Source organism: Emydura macquarii, unplaced genomic scaffold (assembly GCF_026122565.2).
Source record: "Emydura macquarii macquarii isolate MOO-44397 ecotype Brisbane River unplaced genomic scaffold, CSIRO-AGI_Emac_v2 contig_1253, whole genome shotgun sequence".
In the NCBI taxonomy this organism is placed as follows: Eukaryota; Metazoa; Chordata; order Testudines; family Chelidae; genus Emydura; species Emydura macquarii.
Window position 1 is genome coordinate 60,559,329 of NW_027131390.1, and position 19,056 is coordinate 60,578,384.

The window sequence follows — 19,056 nt, forward strand, 5'->3', positions numbered from 1 at the left end:
TATGTACCAACCTTTATCACTAACAGGTTTGACTGGATAGCTGCGTTTTTCCCTACAGGAGTCAGGGAACTAGTGATAGCGACGAATAGCTCAAACAAAATATTTTATTTAGCAGTCAGAACAAAACATTGGAGAACAAGGCATTTTAAAAGAAAAAACAGCCTACATGTATGTCAGCTTACCTAGTTCTATCATCCAATAATGGCAACCTACATAGGACTAGCTTTTCCAGACACACCTAGTGTGTTTAAGGCCTGGTCTACACTAGAAAATTAGGTCTGTTTAAAAACGTCAGTCAAGGATATAAAAAATCCACACCCCTGAGTGGTGGTGGTAAGCCAACTGAAGTCCCCATCTCTAGAGTGCTAATTCAACAGAAGAATTCTTCCATCAACCTAGCTACCATCTCTTGGGGAGGTGGATTACCTGCTCCGATGGGAAAACCATTCCCATCAGTGTAGGTGGTGTCTACACTGAAGTGCTACTGCAGCAGAGTCTTAGGCGCCTACTCTGTGGGTGTTGTGGAGCTCAGCACCATGGAAAAAAGAGGGGTTGCTCAGCACCCACCAGGCTGGCTGTGGATCAGCTGCTCCACAGCCACACCAATCAGCTGTTTGGTGGCTCTCAGGAGAAGAAAGGGAGGGAGCAGCCACTTCTGGCCCCTGGGACACCGTTCTGTGCAGCATGGCAGCTGCCTACAAGAGAGCCTGGCTGGGGAGGCTCCCTGCCTGGGCTTGGCTTCTGGGAACAGAGGCCAAGCGAGCTGGAGCCCTTTCACTCCACCCGCCTGGCACATTTCCGGCTTGCTTGGACTCTGTCCCTGGAAGCCAAGCCTGGGCAGGGAGCAGAAGTCGCCCCCCCCAGCCAGGCTGTCTTGCAGGCAGCTGCCGCACTGCAGAGCAGCAGCTGGGAGGGGCTGGCTTCAGCCGGCATTAGAAGCGGCTCCCTCCTGCTTCCCACCGAGGCCCAATTGCCAGGGAGAGCAGCCGAACATGCCAGGGGGCAGGGGGTGGTCAGGAACAGCGGGAGAAGGATAGAGCCCCCCCTCCTTCAGGTAACGTGGGGCAGGGAGAGCGTGGTGGCCATGGACTGGGTGCCGGGTGTGAGGGGGTGTTGCTGCACAGAGGAGACATGTCCTCGTCCCACCTCTTCTTGCCACCACTCCTCCTCCTCCCCAGAGGCTCCCCACCACCTGCACCCACCGGCAAAAACAAGAGTTGGTGCATGTTGGCGCAGTTGTGCCACTATAATATTTTAAGTGTCAACAAGCCCTAAATATCTTTTCAGTCTGGTTACCCCTTTGTGTCCCCAAGACAGAGTGCTTTTAAAACCTGCCATGACTTTTTGTTAGCAGTGTTTGCAGGTTTCTGCCTCTCCTCCTCAAACCAGTTTTGTAACCATCCAGAGACTGAGCCAGAGTTGTCAAAGTTAACCATTCTGGCGTTGTTCCTTTTAACGACTCTTAAATGTCATCTGATAGGTCACTTGAGCCATCTCCTCCTTCCTGTCTATGTTCCAGACGACATAGTGAAATACATTTAAATCAAAATATTTATACACAAAACACCATCCCAATAACAAAGTCAACATATGGTATTAATAAATTATTACAGGGCATGCCATATTCATCACATCAGAATATTTATACATAAGAAGGACTTACAGGAGGGACTCTGCCTATCCTGAAATGTTCACAAAGCTGAGACTCACAAGCATGGAGGAGATGGAATCAATGGAGGGTGCACCACAGGACTGTTGTTTTTACAGATCTGTTACAGCCTCTCACCTGCACTGGACACTAGCCGCAAATTGCAATGGAATTATGAACTCCACTTAAGTAACAACTTTGATATTCCCATCCTTACTCCTTATTGACCTAAAACTCAGGATTCTGCGAGGAAGACGAAAAAAACCACTGGACACTTTGTCAAACTTGTCTCAAGGGAAAAATTCCTTCCTGATCCCCAAAACTGGAAATTGGTCAGGCCCACAGCATCTTGGAAATACATTTTTAAACTAGATCTTCATTATAGGGCTGGGATAGGGCAGCAACCCCAGCAGAATGGCGGCTACATGCCTTGAGGGCTTCACATACAGCAAGAGTGTGCAAGACAATCAATTCTCCTTTCTTTTCAGCCTACCAAATGGGTGGCAGAGAAAGGCAGAGAAACCCCTCTTCCTTCTCTGCTGACCTTCCTTGCACAGGCATGCTCTTAATGTGCATTCTGGATAGTGGGGAGACAGAGGAAAGCTCCAGAGTTGCTGAGCCTGTCTTCCCTCCTCTCAGGACACTAGAGGTTTTCTATCCCTTGCCAATCCAATCAAACATCAAACGCTGAGACAGAGGTGGAGTGTGGGTGGTGGAGGAATGACATTTCCCCAGTTGACTGTTTGGGGTTGTTCAAGAGCAAACTAAAAAAAATTTCTTCTTCCACTAGTGCTCAAGTTCCCCAGCCTATTGTTGACTGGGCTGCCAATATAGGTTGAGGTGGGAGGAATCAAGTGTGGAACTGTATGGCAGTGCCAAAATGTTAGGTTTTACTGGCCAACCAAAATGTTATCAGAAAGATGTTTGTGTGGTGTGGGTTTTTTTATGTGAGAATTACAATGATTGTCCTTAAATATCTAATTCATTTACGTAAGTCGTAGAGTGAATACTGCAAATGCTGATGGAAGGTTATCTACTTTATGTAAGGCAAAATTCAAGTTTTGAAGCATGAGATAAGAGCTCAAATTCAAGAGTTGCACCCATTTGTGCTAAGTCTAAATTTGCTTGACTATCCCCTTCATTTGTTATTTTAGATGTAAAATCTACCTTTGGTGGAAAACTCATAGATTAGAAATTTCCAAATTATTTGTATCATGAATATATTATACCTGTTCAAAATTCTATAAATACTAGATCTTTAATAGTTAAAACATTTGTACAATTCAAATAAAATGAAACTTTGTAGGATGTGGATACTTTTTATTCTAAGTATGCTCCCTGAAATATTTTAATAATTTTTGTAAACAAAGGGCCTAAACACAGATATTTGGCTTCTGTTAGTGTCAGTGGGGCGCACACATGAGCATCTGAAGGCGGAATATGTCCTTAAGTATTTTATAAATTAAATTAGAAGGTTGTGTTTAAATGGCACCAGGAAGTAAACTACATTAAAACCAAGTTTAAACCCAAGTTTAAGGTAAACATTTGAAGGATATATAATTTAGTTCTGAAAGTTTAGCTATGTCAATTTTTTTCTTCCAGAAATGCAAGAAGATGGCCTCTGATGATAGATCCCCAGGGCCAAGCAAACAAATGGATAAAGAACATGGAAAAAGCCAATAGTCTGCACATAATTAAACTCAGTGACCCTGAATTTGTGAGAACACTGGAAAACTGCATTCAGTTCGGCACTCCTGGTAAGTGATTCAATAACGAAAATGTAGATTACTGAAAAAACCTGGAGAGGTCACAATTAACTTAAAAATAAGAATAATAAAAGTACCAAATATTGTCAGATTCATAGAAAAAGGGAGATTTTGTTATCCTTGGTTGTTTATTGATAGTTAATCAAATTAGATTTTTAGTAATTGAAATCATAGCAGGTTGTGAGATTCTTCATCTCAAATCTCAATTTGTAATCCTGTCTTTTAATTGTTTAAGAGTGCCACATACTTATTTTCAAGTTACAATAATTCTACTTTTATCTTCTAAAAAAAACATTTTGTCTTTGACTTTCCAAAAAATGTATAACACACAGCCTATCAAATGATCTATTCCTGCGGGGGTATGATTATTTTACAAATAGATAGTATTCAGTATAGTACTTTTACCATATCTCATCAAAGGTGAAGGAATCAGAAAACTCAAATAGTTAACTGTAGGTAATGGTTATTTCCACTGTTATTTATTTTTTTAATGAAAAATTTAACTACAAGTAAAGAAACAGCTCATATATCCTTTTTTCTTTTTGTCCTAAGGAAAATAATTACTTATTTCCTTATGGGGGGAACAAAAATAGACTTTAAAGTTTGGATAAAGTGCCCAAATGCCATTGACATTCAGTAAGATTTGAGTGTCTAATTTTTTTTAGGATGCTTTGAAAATCCCAGCCTAAAGTTAGTATATTCAAGCAATACTACAGTTCAGAGTATCTTCATTGACCAATTCCAACTTGATAAATATCACAAAGCAAATATAAACTCCCTTGAACTTTGAAAAAATTTAACATTTAAGAAAGTTTTTCCATATTTATACACATCTTTTTAGACCATATTTGTATTGTGGAGGTAGTAACTGTTTGAGCATTGTAAGTACACATTTAACAGGTCACTTGCCAAGAAAATGAATTGAAACCTAGTTATTGTTGTGTTCAAGTGCTGCTGGAAAATGTTGGAGAAGAATTGGACCCTATCCTAGAACCACTTCTACTCAAACAGACATTTAAGCAGTCTGGTAGTATATGCATCCGTCTTGGGGACTCCACCATTGAATATGCTCCTGATTTTCGCTTTTATATTACAACCAAGCTGAGAAACCCACACTATCTTCCTGAAACATCTGTTAAGGTGAGAGATTTGAAAATTAATGTGCTTTGTTTTAATATTAACAATACTTCCTCTATAGGCTGTGGGCAGAAAAGAGTATCTAAGTTGTTTGGTTTTTTTCTTTTCCTTCTTTGATATTTCCTGAAAATATTGGCGTCATCCCTGCGTAATCTCTAACTGCTGATATTAGAGTTGACAAAACATTACTGTTCACAAAACAGTCATTCATACTTTGAAGAATTTAATATAAATATTAATTTTTGGTATTTAACTTCCTCCCCAATCCATGACTTTGCATGCCAGTTTTACTGTGCCACTTTTCAGCATAGAAACCTCTACGGGGAATTTGGAGCCCCCTGCACATACAGACTACAAATTGGGCTTCTAGTATCTTCTAGAGATTTGGTTCCATGGTGACTGCTGTTGGTAGGATTTCAAGCAGTTCCAGGCTTTGTGCCTTGGGTATATACAAGAATATAAATTTACAGAGAAGGGACAAAATGAACTCTGTTTCCACCATATAGTCTTTCCAGATTTTTATAATTTGATAACAGTAGTTTTAACCACTCACAAACTTTCCCTTGTGAAACATCAAACTATAATGAGCTAAATGAGTTCTTGTGGTTGTGGCAAGTTAGGGAACAGAAGTACATTTCCTGCTTCATAGAATAAGGTTAGTGTTTTCTTGCCACTTGCAGTTACTCAGGAGATCTATTATACTTTTTATTCACTGTTACTTTTAAAGAACCTTGTATGTTAGTGGCTCACAAATATATAAAAGTTACTTATATTAGAGCACAACGCCCTGAAAACTAGATCTGAAATCTGTCTCTGAATTAATTTGAAAATCAGCAAAATGGAACAATAACAACTTCCAACTGACAAGGAGCACTGGTATAGGAAGAAAGGGTAGAAAAAGAAATTAATGAAAATAAAGAACTTTTCTTTGCTTTAATACACCTCAAAACACCCAGACATTGATCTTTTATCAAAGATGAAAATAATTAGGTACAAGTTAATAAGCAAAGATGAGATAGAAAAAGAAAACATCCAAAGACAAACTATTAGCCTGCATATAAATTTAGAAATGAATTGCAAGAGAAAAAGTTTAAAAATCTGATACATGTATCGTACCAAGTTAAATGAGACAATATTATTTTAGGCCTGAGTCTCCACTATGTTGCACCAGTTTTATAATAGTTGAATTCTGTTCATTTTAATGGAGTTATACCAGTGTCAAATTCATGTAATGCAGTGGAGACTCAAGTCCTATATCTAATACCAAAAAAACCCACCAACCACCTTTTACCCATGTTCAATACTGGCCTTCATTTGTAGGTACAACTTTGGATGTATGAAACTTTTGTGCACTATCATTTGTATGAACAATTGATCATATTTGCCTACTCATGTCCCCTTTCTTCAGTGATTCCATACACAGAGAGTTACCACTCTTGGGTAATTGACTCTGAGTATCCACCCCATCTCTTTCAAACCTGGAGAGATGTTGTTGTTACTTTTGTTGTTAAGTAGTGGAGGGAGATAAGGGTTCCCTGCCACAAAGTGGCTGGTCTGAACTCCAGCCTGAGCCTAAATTTCTTCAGTGTACACATCTGTTTTTAGTGCTGTAGTGCTAGCCTGAGTCTGTAGACCCAGTCACTGAGATTTACTGCTGTGGGTTTTAAAATGCAGTGGAAAAGATTCTCTAGGCCCTCTTATCTTTCCCACAGGATGAGGCAAAAGTACTTTATCTCTGGGGAGGAAGGTTGTGGGGAAGAGAATGAATAACCCAGGAAGAAAGTCCTGGGAGTTTTTGCTCAGGAAAAGAGCTGGCGGTGACCCAAAGGTGCGAAGAAGGGGATGATGGAGAGAGGCTGAAAAATGAGCCCAGGAAGGCTAAAAATTAATGTCTGAGTAGAAGACAGACTAGACTCTCAAGACAGAGAGGTTGAGGCATAGACTCTGTGGGATTTTTGTGCTTGTCTTTTTGGACAGGTATGCTTTGGAAGGGGTGGACTTTCATTAAACAACTTAGCTGGAGGGCCAAGTCGCAAGGAGGGACTTAAAAGACTCCAGCTGGCAGGCCTGATATGTCAGAGTGAGAGAGATTTCAGCAAAGGCCTGGAGAAAGCTGCAGAGAGCAGGATGGTTCCTGCAGAGGATCATGAGATACCAGGTGTTCCGACAGGTTAATGATCCCCGAGAGTTAATAATGAGTCAGTTAGTAATTAACTGGATTTTATTATAAGACAACAGAAATAATATAGAATTTTAACTATTTATACACATTTAAACAAACAATTAACTACAATACACAAGCTAATACGATGGAATGCTAAACAGACAGTTAACTGCAAGGCACAGACTAATTTTAAAGAGACAACAGACAGTTAACTGCGAGTCACAGACTGATACGAAGGAATGTTACAGTCAGCTAGCTGGAGGACACGGGCTGATAATTAACTCCTTACCACTCAGATGAGAACGGGACACAGCATAATGAACACAAAAACTCGAACTCGGCCGGCTAACAAACGATTCGCGCTCGGGGGGGTACACGGGAGCGGGAGAGTCCGGACCAGGTGATCAGGCTGGTAGTTCGGGAAGGCTCTCAGCCAGGGGCTCGGATGAGACCCCTTTTATGGGCTTCGTACCATCACCAGATTGGCCGGGGGATACTAGCATTAGGTTTCATTTCCTGGTTGCTGTTAAGTTTCGTTTCCCATATATGACGTGGGAGCTGAAGGCACAGCCGATCACGTAGGCATACCCTAATAAGGTCAGGTCGTGGGTTGACTGTTAGCACCGAATGGGTGGGGGGGGCGAGGGGTGGTCATGACAGAATTGGTGCAGCGACACCAGGGAGAAAAAGACTCTAGCTAGAGAGAGCTGAAAGTGGCCTGCCAAAGCAGGGAAAATCTCCTGAGAGGAGCTTGATGGAGAGCTGCAAAGAATGAATATCCCAGGAGAATGGAATCATCACTTAAACAAAACTTGTATGCAGTGGCCTTAGCCATCATATTATTTATTGGCTGCACCCTCTTATTTTGCAGGACTATTCTTGAGTGGGAGGCAGTTGGAACAATTTTTTTAATCCCTATAAAATCTATTTCAAACCATATTTCTGTAGCAGGTTCTTTCAGTACCAGTGCGTCACTTGACATAAGGTTTGTTGTACATTCCAGAGTTTCCATGTAGCAGAATGGGGGAATCTGCAGCTCCATCTATGGAAATCACTTGCTTCTGATGACATCCTTCCAAATATTCTGTTAAGCGCTTCAGGGAGCATAGAGAGAAAGCAGTCAAAGAAGCCATGGAGGAGAGAAAGCCCTTCCTCCTTCCAGTGAGAGACTTCAGGCTACCTAACTTTACTAGTTGTTCCCTTCAAATCTGATACTCCTTCAGGGACCAGCATCAAGATTAAACATTAGAACAAGACCAGTGTAGCCATTTCTGAGAGTCAGAAGACTCAGGCTGGTCTCCTCTAGAAGATTATCCAATTCAGAAACTCTTGAATTCCTGACTTTGGGTTTCACAAGTCTGAAAAGGCTTTCTTTCTTGGAAGGGAGCTTCAGGCCATCCTGTGATAATCAGTTGTCACAGTTCAGGGCAACTACATTAGTATATCCTCCTTGTCGTCCACCAAAGGCACCCATTCAAGATTCCCATCTCCTCAGCTGTCACCTCTCTTGAGCAGAGATCTGCATCTCTCTCCCTCCTGACCAGGGTTTTCTAGGCTTCACAGTTTCCTGCCTACACTGTGATAGTCCCCCAAGCCAGACTCTAAAATGGCCATCTGTGCTTTGCTTTCTCTTTGAGGGCTATGAACAATGTAATTGCCAGCAGTTATGAGTTACCACACAAGCAAGCACATTTATTCTTAAGGTGAAAGCATTACTGACAAAACATACTAAAAACAATATATGTGAATGTTAAATAGTTGATCAGAGATCACCCCAACTCCAGCCTTGGGCTTTGGTAGGTATGAATCCTTTAAAACACAACAACTGGGTTTTCCCCATTGTTACAAGCTCATAACTATCTCTGATTCGGAAGCAGAACACCCATGAATGGGTTAGTCCTTCATACGTACATCATCATTCTCATCAGCCTTCCGGTAGTCTGCAGATTCCTGTCATGATCTTGATCTGTACACTACAAATCATCATAAAAACTACCTTTCTAGCCTCCTGCAGTCAGTATGTCCCTCTCTTATGTCTCAGTATGTCTCTTGTCATTGCAAATATCTTGTCTACTTGCCACCTGCTTGACCCAGATGGATTTTAGAGCTTGGCATGCTCTCTATGGAATCTCAGTTATGCATATTCTATCAAGGCATGGCATGTAGTTCTTTGAAATGACAAGGACTTCTTTCTCAAGGTAACCATATAGTAGAAAGTGGTATTATCATTCTGGTTAATTTCACACATCCTAATGAAGGGCATAAATTGGATGTGAACAGAGCCATCAAGGGAATAAAGGTGTATATAGCTCAGGCACTAAAAAAACCTTGAGTATATCTCCTTCCTAGCACGTTATCACTCACTTTGTGAAAGACGCAGTGATTTAGTGGGTGCAGAGATCATATACATCTTAAAATGAGTTCTGCATTATGTGATTTTCCATTCACATTTTCTCAAAATGTGACTGTCAACAGCCTCTCCTTTGTAGATGCAATATTTGGTAGATTAGTTTTAACCCTTAAATTTCTTTCCAAATTGTGCATAGTTGAATTCTTCCTCCCTTCCTAGGGATGATTTAAGACTTTCTGCTTCTCTCTGTGAAGTCTGTCTGATGTGGAGGGGATGAAGAAGGGAAAATTCTGTCTACCTGTGATTTTTTTTTTTAAACGTTCCATGTCAGACACTCCCTTGGAGCATTATGTATGTAGTTTTTCTGGCTATTACTTGGGTGTTAAATAATTTGAAAGAATAGCGTGTTCCTCTAGAACATCCTTAAATTTCTTGTCCAGACTCTATTACCAAGTGGATTTCAGTTAAATAGCATTTCTTAGCCTATTATATCATTAGTATTTTTTAACTTTGAAAGCATCATTCTGGGGAGTTCTTTTTTGAGGGGCGATCTTAAGCCCACACTGAAAGTGTTTTGTTTGCCTGTATTGTGAAGACTGTGTGACATGGAGAAAAGGAAGAAAGAAAATTCACAGGAAAGATGGACATCTTCTTTCTTACTATAACTATGGGACAAAAACATAGCACAGAGGTCTGTAGAAGCCGCAATCTATCTGCCTTCATAATCATCTGCTTTAGGCTTCATGGTCTTTTGCAGACTTCCTGAGCATGGAAGAGGAACAGTATTTTAATTTGATCTGTCCCTAATTGTGTTGTGCTTTGGAACATCTTTCATTTATAGGTAACCTTACTGAACTTCATGATAACTCCAGAAGGAATGCAGGATCAGCTGCTTGGAATTGTAGTAGCGAGAGAGAGACCAGATCTTGAAGAAGAAAAGCAAGCCCTAATATTGCAAGGAGCTCAGAACAAAAGGTATCATAACTAACTTGGTTTGAGACTCTACCCCTTGACCCACTTTTTGAATGTCCCCTTGGTGGCTTTGTTTTCTGAGGAGTCTTAAAAGGCTTTAGGGAGAGCCGGAGCTGGCTGAAAAAGTTGCTACCTGTTCTCCTACCTGATGTTTTGAGAAATTAATCTTCATTTCAGTGAATATTTGGTCCGGCTCTGCCCGACTGTACCCTTTCCATATGAGGCAGAGCATGAAATGAACAAAGTTGGAGTAGGATTGGCTATATTATACCTGCCTGCACACTGCATTCTTTTGGAGTCATTTTGTTTTGTAAGACCATGTGAGCCCTGTATGTTCAGCATAAGGCCTGAATTTGGCCACAGGTGTTTAGAAGATACAAATAATTTTCTTAAAAACCAAGCTAAGAACAAAAATATGCCTTTAGGCCTCAGGTTACATATCTTCAATATGCATTGCATGTGTTGTACATATTATGCAGTGTAGTGGAGAACACTTACAAATTTCTTATATGAACATTTTGTATTTTATTTTAGGCAACTAAAAGAAATAGAAGACAAGATTTTAGAAGTTCTTTCAGCTTCCGAAGGAAATATTTTAGAGGATGAAACTGCCATTAAGATATTGTCTTCTTCCAAAGCTCTGGCTAATGAGATTTCTGAGAAGCAAGCTATAGCCGAAGAGACAGAAAAGAAGATTGATAGTACCCGGATGGGTTACCGTCCAATTGCTATTCATTCGTCAATCCTGTTTTTCTCAATTGCTGATCTAGCCAACATTGAGCCAATGTACCAGTATTCCCTTATGTGGTTTATTAACCTTTTTGTCATGTCTATAGATAATTCAGAGAAATCGGAAGTGTTACAAACGAGGTAAGAAAGATAATTCTCCCTTATCATTTAATACAAAAAAAAAAAATAGTATGTCCATTGGCTTTCATTGTTACTCCAGAAGATGTCAGACATTTCTCCAAAGTATATTGACTTAATCATTACTCCTTGAATACTGTTTTGTACTCCTGAATTAAGCAGAAAAGTCCATATATTCCAATCAACTTTCCTTGAGGACCATTTGTTTACACGTATAAAGAGAGTACTATATGTTATTACTAACTAAAATAGGAAATAATGTAGAAAATATTTTCAATGTTATTTCCTATTTTAGATATTACTATTTCTAGTCCTGCATGGAACTAAAAAGATATACTTGCCAGACACACAGTAATTGTGCGGTCACTTTGCTTTCATGCTGTATCCCTTTTACCAGTTGTGTACCAGTTGCCTTTTTTTTAGATTTGAACCCATTTTTTGATAGGGCATGTAGATGTCTAGAGTGCCATGCAAATTTTTGACAATATGTAAGTAATAATAGGTTTAATGCTCTCAGTTACACACTTGCAGTCACCAACAATGGGTTGCACAAGTGGTTCCAGTGCACCATACCTGTGGAATCTATACGTTGGCCTACTCCTTCAGCTGCAGCCAAGATATGCTCCTCACAACTGGCAGAGCTCTGGGGAGCAATGGTGACTCACAGTTGTGCTTGGAGACAGCAAATGAGCAGATAATTTATTTAATCACTTTTAGGGATGCAGCTTGCTCTCTCACTGGTGCCTGGCAAACTTGAAGGGGATCCTAAGCCATGGTGCAAGCAAGCCCTAACATGATTGCACATGCTGGGGGCCTTGCTCCTATGTTCTTATTAGGACTAGTCAAAAATCTATTCCTATATGTCAAATTACATATGACAAAAATGTTAAGAATATTTGTAAGGTTGTAATCATCAGTGTTCTGCTTTTCACATCAACAGATAAATTCTCATTCAGTGGCCCATTTGATCTCAAAGAACTTGAAGAAAGCAATTTCTTGCATTCTTTCAAATGACCTGTGATCTTCTTTATCTTGTTCTTAATAACTTTTGTTGATGCTTATATTTTACATTAGAAAAATTCAGTTTTAATTATTTCAGTCCACTTTCTAGCATTTCCTCAACTTTAGGCATGTTGCATCAGATAAATTTATACTCTTGTGACAAGGTTTACCATGTGGTGTAACATTACGTTCCAAGTTCTTTTTTGTAGTGTGCAAGAAAGTGTGGATTCTTGGAAAGACATGCTATTATACTTAGTTTTTGGGATAGAGGCAACGTCAGGAGAGAGGGACCTGTGAGAGCTTCAGGAAAGTTTTCTGTCTACCTTAAGCTATGATTAGAGTCCATTCCTGAGGCAAAGTTGCTCCCTAGGAACTGGCCATTAGTATTGAGCTGAGATTCCTGGAAAGACAAATTCCCCTGCATGTTGTATGACCATCTCATTTAAGGACTTTTTTATATGTGTAAATAAAGCAAGTTATACTTAGTATATACCCAGACTCCATGTCATCCACTTGGAAGCCAACCTGCAATGCTCCACACATTGTTTACTGCTTGTAGCACTGTCAGAACAAGGGACAATATATATATGTTTGGTAATCCATTGCAGTGTGAATCAGCAGTTTTCTCGCTTACTACAATTGGAATGAAAACCAGTTGTTTAATAAACACTAATTCAGCACTGCAAAGACTGAAAAATAAGATTAATAAATTCCAAGGCTAGAAGGGACCAATGTGATCATCTATTCTGATCTCCTGTATAACACAGGCTATAGAACCTCCCTCCTCAAAAATGCCCTTTGAATAAGAGTATGTCACAGTTTCAGGGTAACTGCACCAATATTCCTCCCTCCATAGATTCCAGGAGTTCTCCCCAGGTCTCAAGTCTCTAGCCATCACCTGTCTCTGTGTAACAACCCTTGTCCCACTCCCTTCTTTAAGGTTGCATAACACTCTGCCTTATGCTGTCATATTCTTAGTAAGCCAGTCTGCCAAAAAGCCAGCTTTGCTTTGCTTTGCTTTCGCTCCAAGGGCTAACATATGAACAATATATTGCCATCAGTTAAAAGTTACTACCCAGCTCTTTCTAACCAAGCACATTTATTCTAAAAGTAAAAACAATACAGAGAAAATATATATAAACCAGTAAACAGATTTAAACGCACACTAAACATACTAGGAATCATTCTTCTGTCTTATAGGGCTCTAGTAGGCTAAAATCTTCCCAAATCTTCTGCAAGGGTTGGAGCCTCCATTGGACAGAAGGTCCTGTCTGTTTGCTGGCTCAGAAAGAAGGCCACGAGTCAGTTCAAACTCACCTTTTATACCAAAAGCCCTTTCTTTCTTTCCTAGTCACTGGAAAACCTAGCCTGAACCAATATATGCAAACCAAGTTGTTTAGTCCTAGTGACTTGCTTTAAACATTCTCCCTCCTCCGCACACACATTCTTTCTTTAGTTCCTTTGGAGCTGTAGTAATCCTTCTTTAGGAAGTACAATACAATCATACATAAACCATTTTTAAGCATAATATAAGTATAATACAATATAGTCACCAAAGATATTGCATATATTTGCAATATCTATCACAGATATTTTAAAGAAAAATCCAGTCTTGATTTAAAAATTGGAAGTGACGGAGAATCCAGCACAATTTAGTAAATTGCTCCAATAGTTAATTACCCTCCTTGTTAATAATTTATTCGTATTTCCAGTCTGAATTTGTCTAGCATCAAATTCCAGCCATTGCATCTTATCATACTTTTGTCTGCTAGATTGAAGAGCCCATTATCACATATTTGTTCCCCCATGTAGGTACGTACAGATTGAGATCAATACACCCATTAACCTTCTCTTTGTTAAGCTAAATAGATTAAGCTTCTTGCTTCTATCAATATGGGCCTGTTTTCTAATCCTTTGATTGTTCTTGTTGCTCTTCTCTGAACTAGCTCCAATTTATCAACATCCTTCTTAAATTGTGGACATAGTACTCAAGCAGCGGTCACACCAGTGCCAAATACAGATGTAATATAACCTCCTTACTCACACTAGAGATTCCCCTGTTTATGCATCCAAGATCGCATTCGCCATTTTGGCTACAGTGTCACACCAGGAGTTTATGCTCAGCTGATTATCCAACATGACCCCTAAATCTTTTTTAGAGTCACTGCTTCCTAGGATAGAGCCCCCCATCTTGTAGGTCTGGCTTACATTCTTTGATACATTTACATTTTAGCCATATTGTTTGCATGTGCCCTGTATACCAAGTGATCCAGATTGCTCTATATCAATGACCTATCCTCTTAATTATTTAGCACTCCTCCAAACTTTGTGTCATCTGCAAACTTTATCAGTGATGATTTTATGGGTTCTCCCAGGTCATTGATCAAAAATGTGAAGTACAAGGGCAAGAAACAGTCCCTGCAGGACCCTGCTAGAAACCCAGCCACTAGGTTATGATTCCGCATTTACAGTTACATGTTGAGACCTATGAGTTAGCCAGATTTTAATCCATTTAATGTGTGATGTTTTTATACCGTACTAGCTTTTTAATCAAAATGTCAGTCAGTACCAAGTTAAACCCCTTACAGAAGTCTAAGTGTATTATATCAATACTGTTAGGTTTATCAGTCAAACATGTATTCTCATTAAAAAAAAATCAAGGTAGTTTGACAGGATCTATTTTCCATAAGTCCATGTTGATTGGCATTAATTATATTACCTTCCTTTAATTCTTTATTCATCAAGTCCCAAATCAGCTAAACGAACTAGACAACATTCTATAGAAACAAGTAAACATATACCCTTTCCACCTTCAATGACTTTTTAGACTCTAGCAAACAAAGCTCTCCCAACTGTCCACAGCTCTTATCTACTCTCTTCTCTTCAACATCCAATCACATTTGATTCCATCCAATAACCATGCCTTTATATCCACTCTCCAGTGACTCCACTTAGTCCCCTTCTCTAGCTTTCAAACACTTCCTATACTTTTCTTATTTCCTAATAGGTCGGATGAGTATAACTCTGGGGATTGGAAGGACTGGAGAAGTAGAGGGGGACCCAGCAATCAAAATTGGCCAAATTTGAGTAGCATTGTGATCCTGTGCGCCAGGCCATGACACCACTCGCTCATATTTGGCCTGGCTGCCCCTCCATCATACCAGCAGGGAAGGGGCTCTGCCACTGTACCACCCAGCTCCAATCAGAAGCCCGGGGGGAAAGGGGGCTGACCTTTTTAACCAGTTATTTTATGAGTTCCTCACTATTTACCAGTAGAACATCTAAAATGGCATCACCTCTTGTTGGTTTGGTGACTATTTGGTGACGAAATCTGTAGTCTGTCACACCCAGAAATATCTAGGCCCTACCATTATTAGAGCACTTGTCATCCAATAAATATCTGGGAAATTAAAATCTCCCATAATGACACACATTCCCAGTAGAAATATTACCGGGTATATAGGTCTATCTATATCCAAATCAGATCCTGCCGCCTTCATCCAGAAGCCTACCATCACAGTTGTCTGATCCAGCATGCATCTGCAAGTCTTGAAGTTTTCTGTCAGCTTTCTCTCTCCTTTCCTCCATCATCTGCTCAAATCCCTTTTGAAACTGAGCCATAGTTTCTAGCTGCATCTCCAAACCTGGGATCTCCTTTTCCATCAAATCTATCAGCAGCAGTTCACACAAATGAAGCACCTTTCAGGTACCACCTCCAGATTAATGTACATCCCGTAGCTTCCACATCCAGTTATCTTCATTGTCTCTTTCATTCTTCTGGTCACTACCACTGCTGCCTCTGTAGCTGTCAGAGCCTTCCCTCCTAAACTTCTGTCAAGTAGGAAAGAAAAACCAAAAAAACTCCAAAAGCACAAGTGCGCGCATATCCTTCCCCAAACTCCTCTGCTTGCTTGCTCTTGTGCCACTGGCTGCTGTTTCATTGCCTTATGGGGCTGCTGATGAGAGAAGCCTGCCCTCTAATCAAGGTTCAGCTGTGATCAGACAGTCTGCTTCCCTCACAATACACAGCCTCTGTCCAGATTTTACAAACTGAAAACAAACCAGAAAACAAACATACACAAACTCAATAACTGCCTCTCCACCTCTAAGGAACAAGGGCCTGTCTCTCTTCTCTTCCAACAGATCTCCATTCAAACGTCTCTGTTTTCAGCGCTAAATCTTTTCTGGCTTTTGTGCTGCTGATCTGTAACAAGGTTACTATTATTATAATCCTTTTCTAATGTAAACAAGATAACTTCTTATTAAAATTTCACATTTTGCCCTTTGGCACTATCTTTACTTCAAAGCTTCATGGCTTGATTGACCCTGAGTTGAACTGCTGCTGTATTATTCCCTGCCAGGAAATTAATACCTCATATATAAAAAAGTTAGGATTCAGAGGTACATTTGTAATGTTTGTTATGGACATTTCTTTGCTGTGTGAGTGGAGGGGAGCAAAAACAGATGGAAACAGAGTAACGGCTCTCCAGCATGCATCTCCTCTAATATTGATCCTATCAAATGCCCCTCTATTGCCCAGTCTACACAGATAGGGCTTGACATTTCTTCCTGGTCAGCAGGTAGAGATCATGGTGGCACATTTCAGAAGAAGCTCTCCTGACAAGGGAAAGTGGTCTTAGACATGCAAGGCATTGGGCCTTGGTACAAATACCTCTGACCTCCATTGGTATCTGCAGAGTAGGAGGATCATACATCTTGCTCATTCCATCTGGTGAGACCAACCTCTACCTTGACAGAAAAATTCTGGAAACTCAAATACTGCATTTCTTGGCCCTTTCATGATTTTTTTTCATTGTTTTGATAATAGATGGCTCTCTGACTTTGATTTTTTAAAGGAAGTAATTGTTAATACAGCACAGTTGTCTTATGACATTGTACTAGACACTATCAGACTGGAAAATTCTTTTATATAACCACTGAAGATAGTCTTTTTTTTGTCTGTGCCTTTTAAAATTCATTAATATAAATGAAAGATTATTGCTGATTTTTTCAACAGGAAGGCTCAGCTCCCCTGCGCTCTCCAAAAAAAAAAAAAAAAAAAAAAAATTAAAAAATCTGTCAGTATAATGTAATTCTGTTGAAATATTTTTTCATTATTTTCCTCACAAATTGGTGTACACATTTAATGATGATCCTTGATTGTTTTTGGGTAATTGACCAGAAAGTTTATTAGAATAACAGAGGTCTAAGTGAGATGTAATAGGGTTGCTTAAGTGTATGGGCTTTAAACAGATACTAATTTAAGTTTTCTCTTTCTCTGACATTTGCAGGCTGAAGATTCTCAAGGATCATTTTACGTATTCACTCTATGTTAATATCTGTCGCTCACTCTTTGAAAAGGACAAGCTGCTTTTCTCCTTTTGTCTAAATGTAAACCTTCTGCAGCATGAAAAATTGGTCAGTACTTTAAAATTATTTGCAATTTTGTACTGTATATATTAAACTACATACCTATATCTTGAAATAGGAACATATAACATGTAACTTTAAAAAGCTGTAATTGGGTGAGTTTGGGTTTTATATGGTTTAGTAAGCAATTAGAGAATAATTGCTAGAATAAAATATAAAAGTGATTTAGCAAACTCGAATATATGATAGCCATTTCTTGAATCTTTAATTAAAATAAAACCCAGCCTATAGTATTACAAATATTTTGCAAAATTGTTATTTATCCACTGACTTTTTTAATTAGATGGTTGTCAGTATTTGTATCAGTAGTAAAGTTTTTTTTTCGTTTATTCATTTGGAATAGATGAAATTGACTAGTTTACTATATGAATTTTAGGAGCATTTCTAAAAAGTTTCACCTCCCATTAATTGTTATGATGGAGGAGGGAAAAGTGCCAGTTTTATTCATTTATGATGCCAAATGTGTTTACTTTAATACTGATTACACATATATTTCTCAGAATCAGACCCTTTTGACACAGCTGTGTCTTTTAATGCTGATTAGTTGTATCTGATCATTGTGCAGAATACTATTTGAAATTGATGGGGAAGTGCAGCCCTTTTAATTTATATCTCCGCAATACGGTATTAATAGTATTAGGAGAAGTGGTGGTGATTTTTGTTGAAAAGCTACTAAATCAACCTTTGAAAATTCATTCCAGGGACCTTGGTTTACAAATTCCAGCCCTCAAACAGATTTGGAACTGGGTAAAATGTTGGTGAGGGAATGGGACTTGTTGGGGACTAATATTTGGATTTCATTTTCAGACCTGAAGTTTGGTCCAAAGAGTCTGAAACACATTAGCGTCCATACATAACTCTTGATACTTTTTGATTCCCAGAAGGTATCAAAGTTAGCACAAAAATGTGTGTTTAACAAAGGTGGTTTGTCCAAAAATTCAGTTGGCTACAGTTATCCATTTATCAGCTCAAGAAAGAACTAGCCAAGATACGATTCAAGGTTTGTTCACATCTGCTGTAAAGCAGATTCAGTTAAAATTTTCAATTATATTCAGCTCCAGACTTTGGGATGCTTAACTAAATTGAAGTCAACCACTGAATCTTTTGGAGGTTTGTCTTCAATATTACTACTAAGAAACCTTTCCCACTTTTAGTGCAGAAATTCAGAGAAGTATATCAATTATCTACTTTATGTGCTAATATGGTATTTGCCTAGTCATTACGTTTCATTTTTAAGCTGTCTGATAGTGCTCTCTTTTACTGCAGATTGATGCAAATGAGTGGAAGTTTTTACTAACTGGTGGCATAGGTCTGGACAATCCCTTCTCTAATCCCTGCACCTGGCTTCCTCAGAAAGCATGGGATGAAATTTGTCGACTAGATGATTTGCCAGGCTTCAAAAACATTCGCAAGGATTTTATGCGACTAAAGGATGGATGGAAATCAGTGTACGATAGTTTGGTAGGTTAACAGAAATAATTGAAGTCTGTTTCATTACTGATTTTCTGTATCTCTAGGTTAACTGATCACATTAAAAATATTAATTAAGAAAAACAAAGACAATTGTATAATTTTGTACTGCTACATTCTTGAGGTAATTGAACATAAATATTAAGGTAAAATGATATAAAGGGTTATAGTACTCCCAGTTTGTCAACTAACTTCTGTGTAGAGAGTCACAATTTGGGTTGCATTTTTAAACAAATTCAAATAAAAATTA

At 39.1% G+C, this 19,056-nt stretch overlaps 1 protein-coding gene across 1 annotated transcript in view; it reads left to right on the forward strand.

Annotated features, from left to right (window-relative positions):
* DNAH7 (dynein axonemal heavy chain 7) overlaps positions 1-19,056 on the forward strand; it is a 261,259-nt gene that overhangs the window by 198,167 nt on the left and 44,036 nt on the right. Inside the window, exons 47-52 of the mRNA XM_067548990.1 lie at positions 3,251-3,405; positions 4,364-4,554; positions 9,907-10,040; positions 10,572-10,907; positions 17,198-17,324; positions 18,603-18,797. Coding sequence (XP_067405091.1) covers positions 3,251-3,405; positions 4,364-4,554; positions 9,907-10,040; positions 10,572-10,907; positions 17,198-17,324; positions 18,603-18,797 — 1,138 coding nt within the window. The remainder of the gene's footprint in view (positions 1-3,250; positions 3,406-4,363; positions 4,555-9,906; positions 10,041-10,571; positions 10,908-17,197; positions 17,325-18,602; positions 18,798-19,056) is intronic.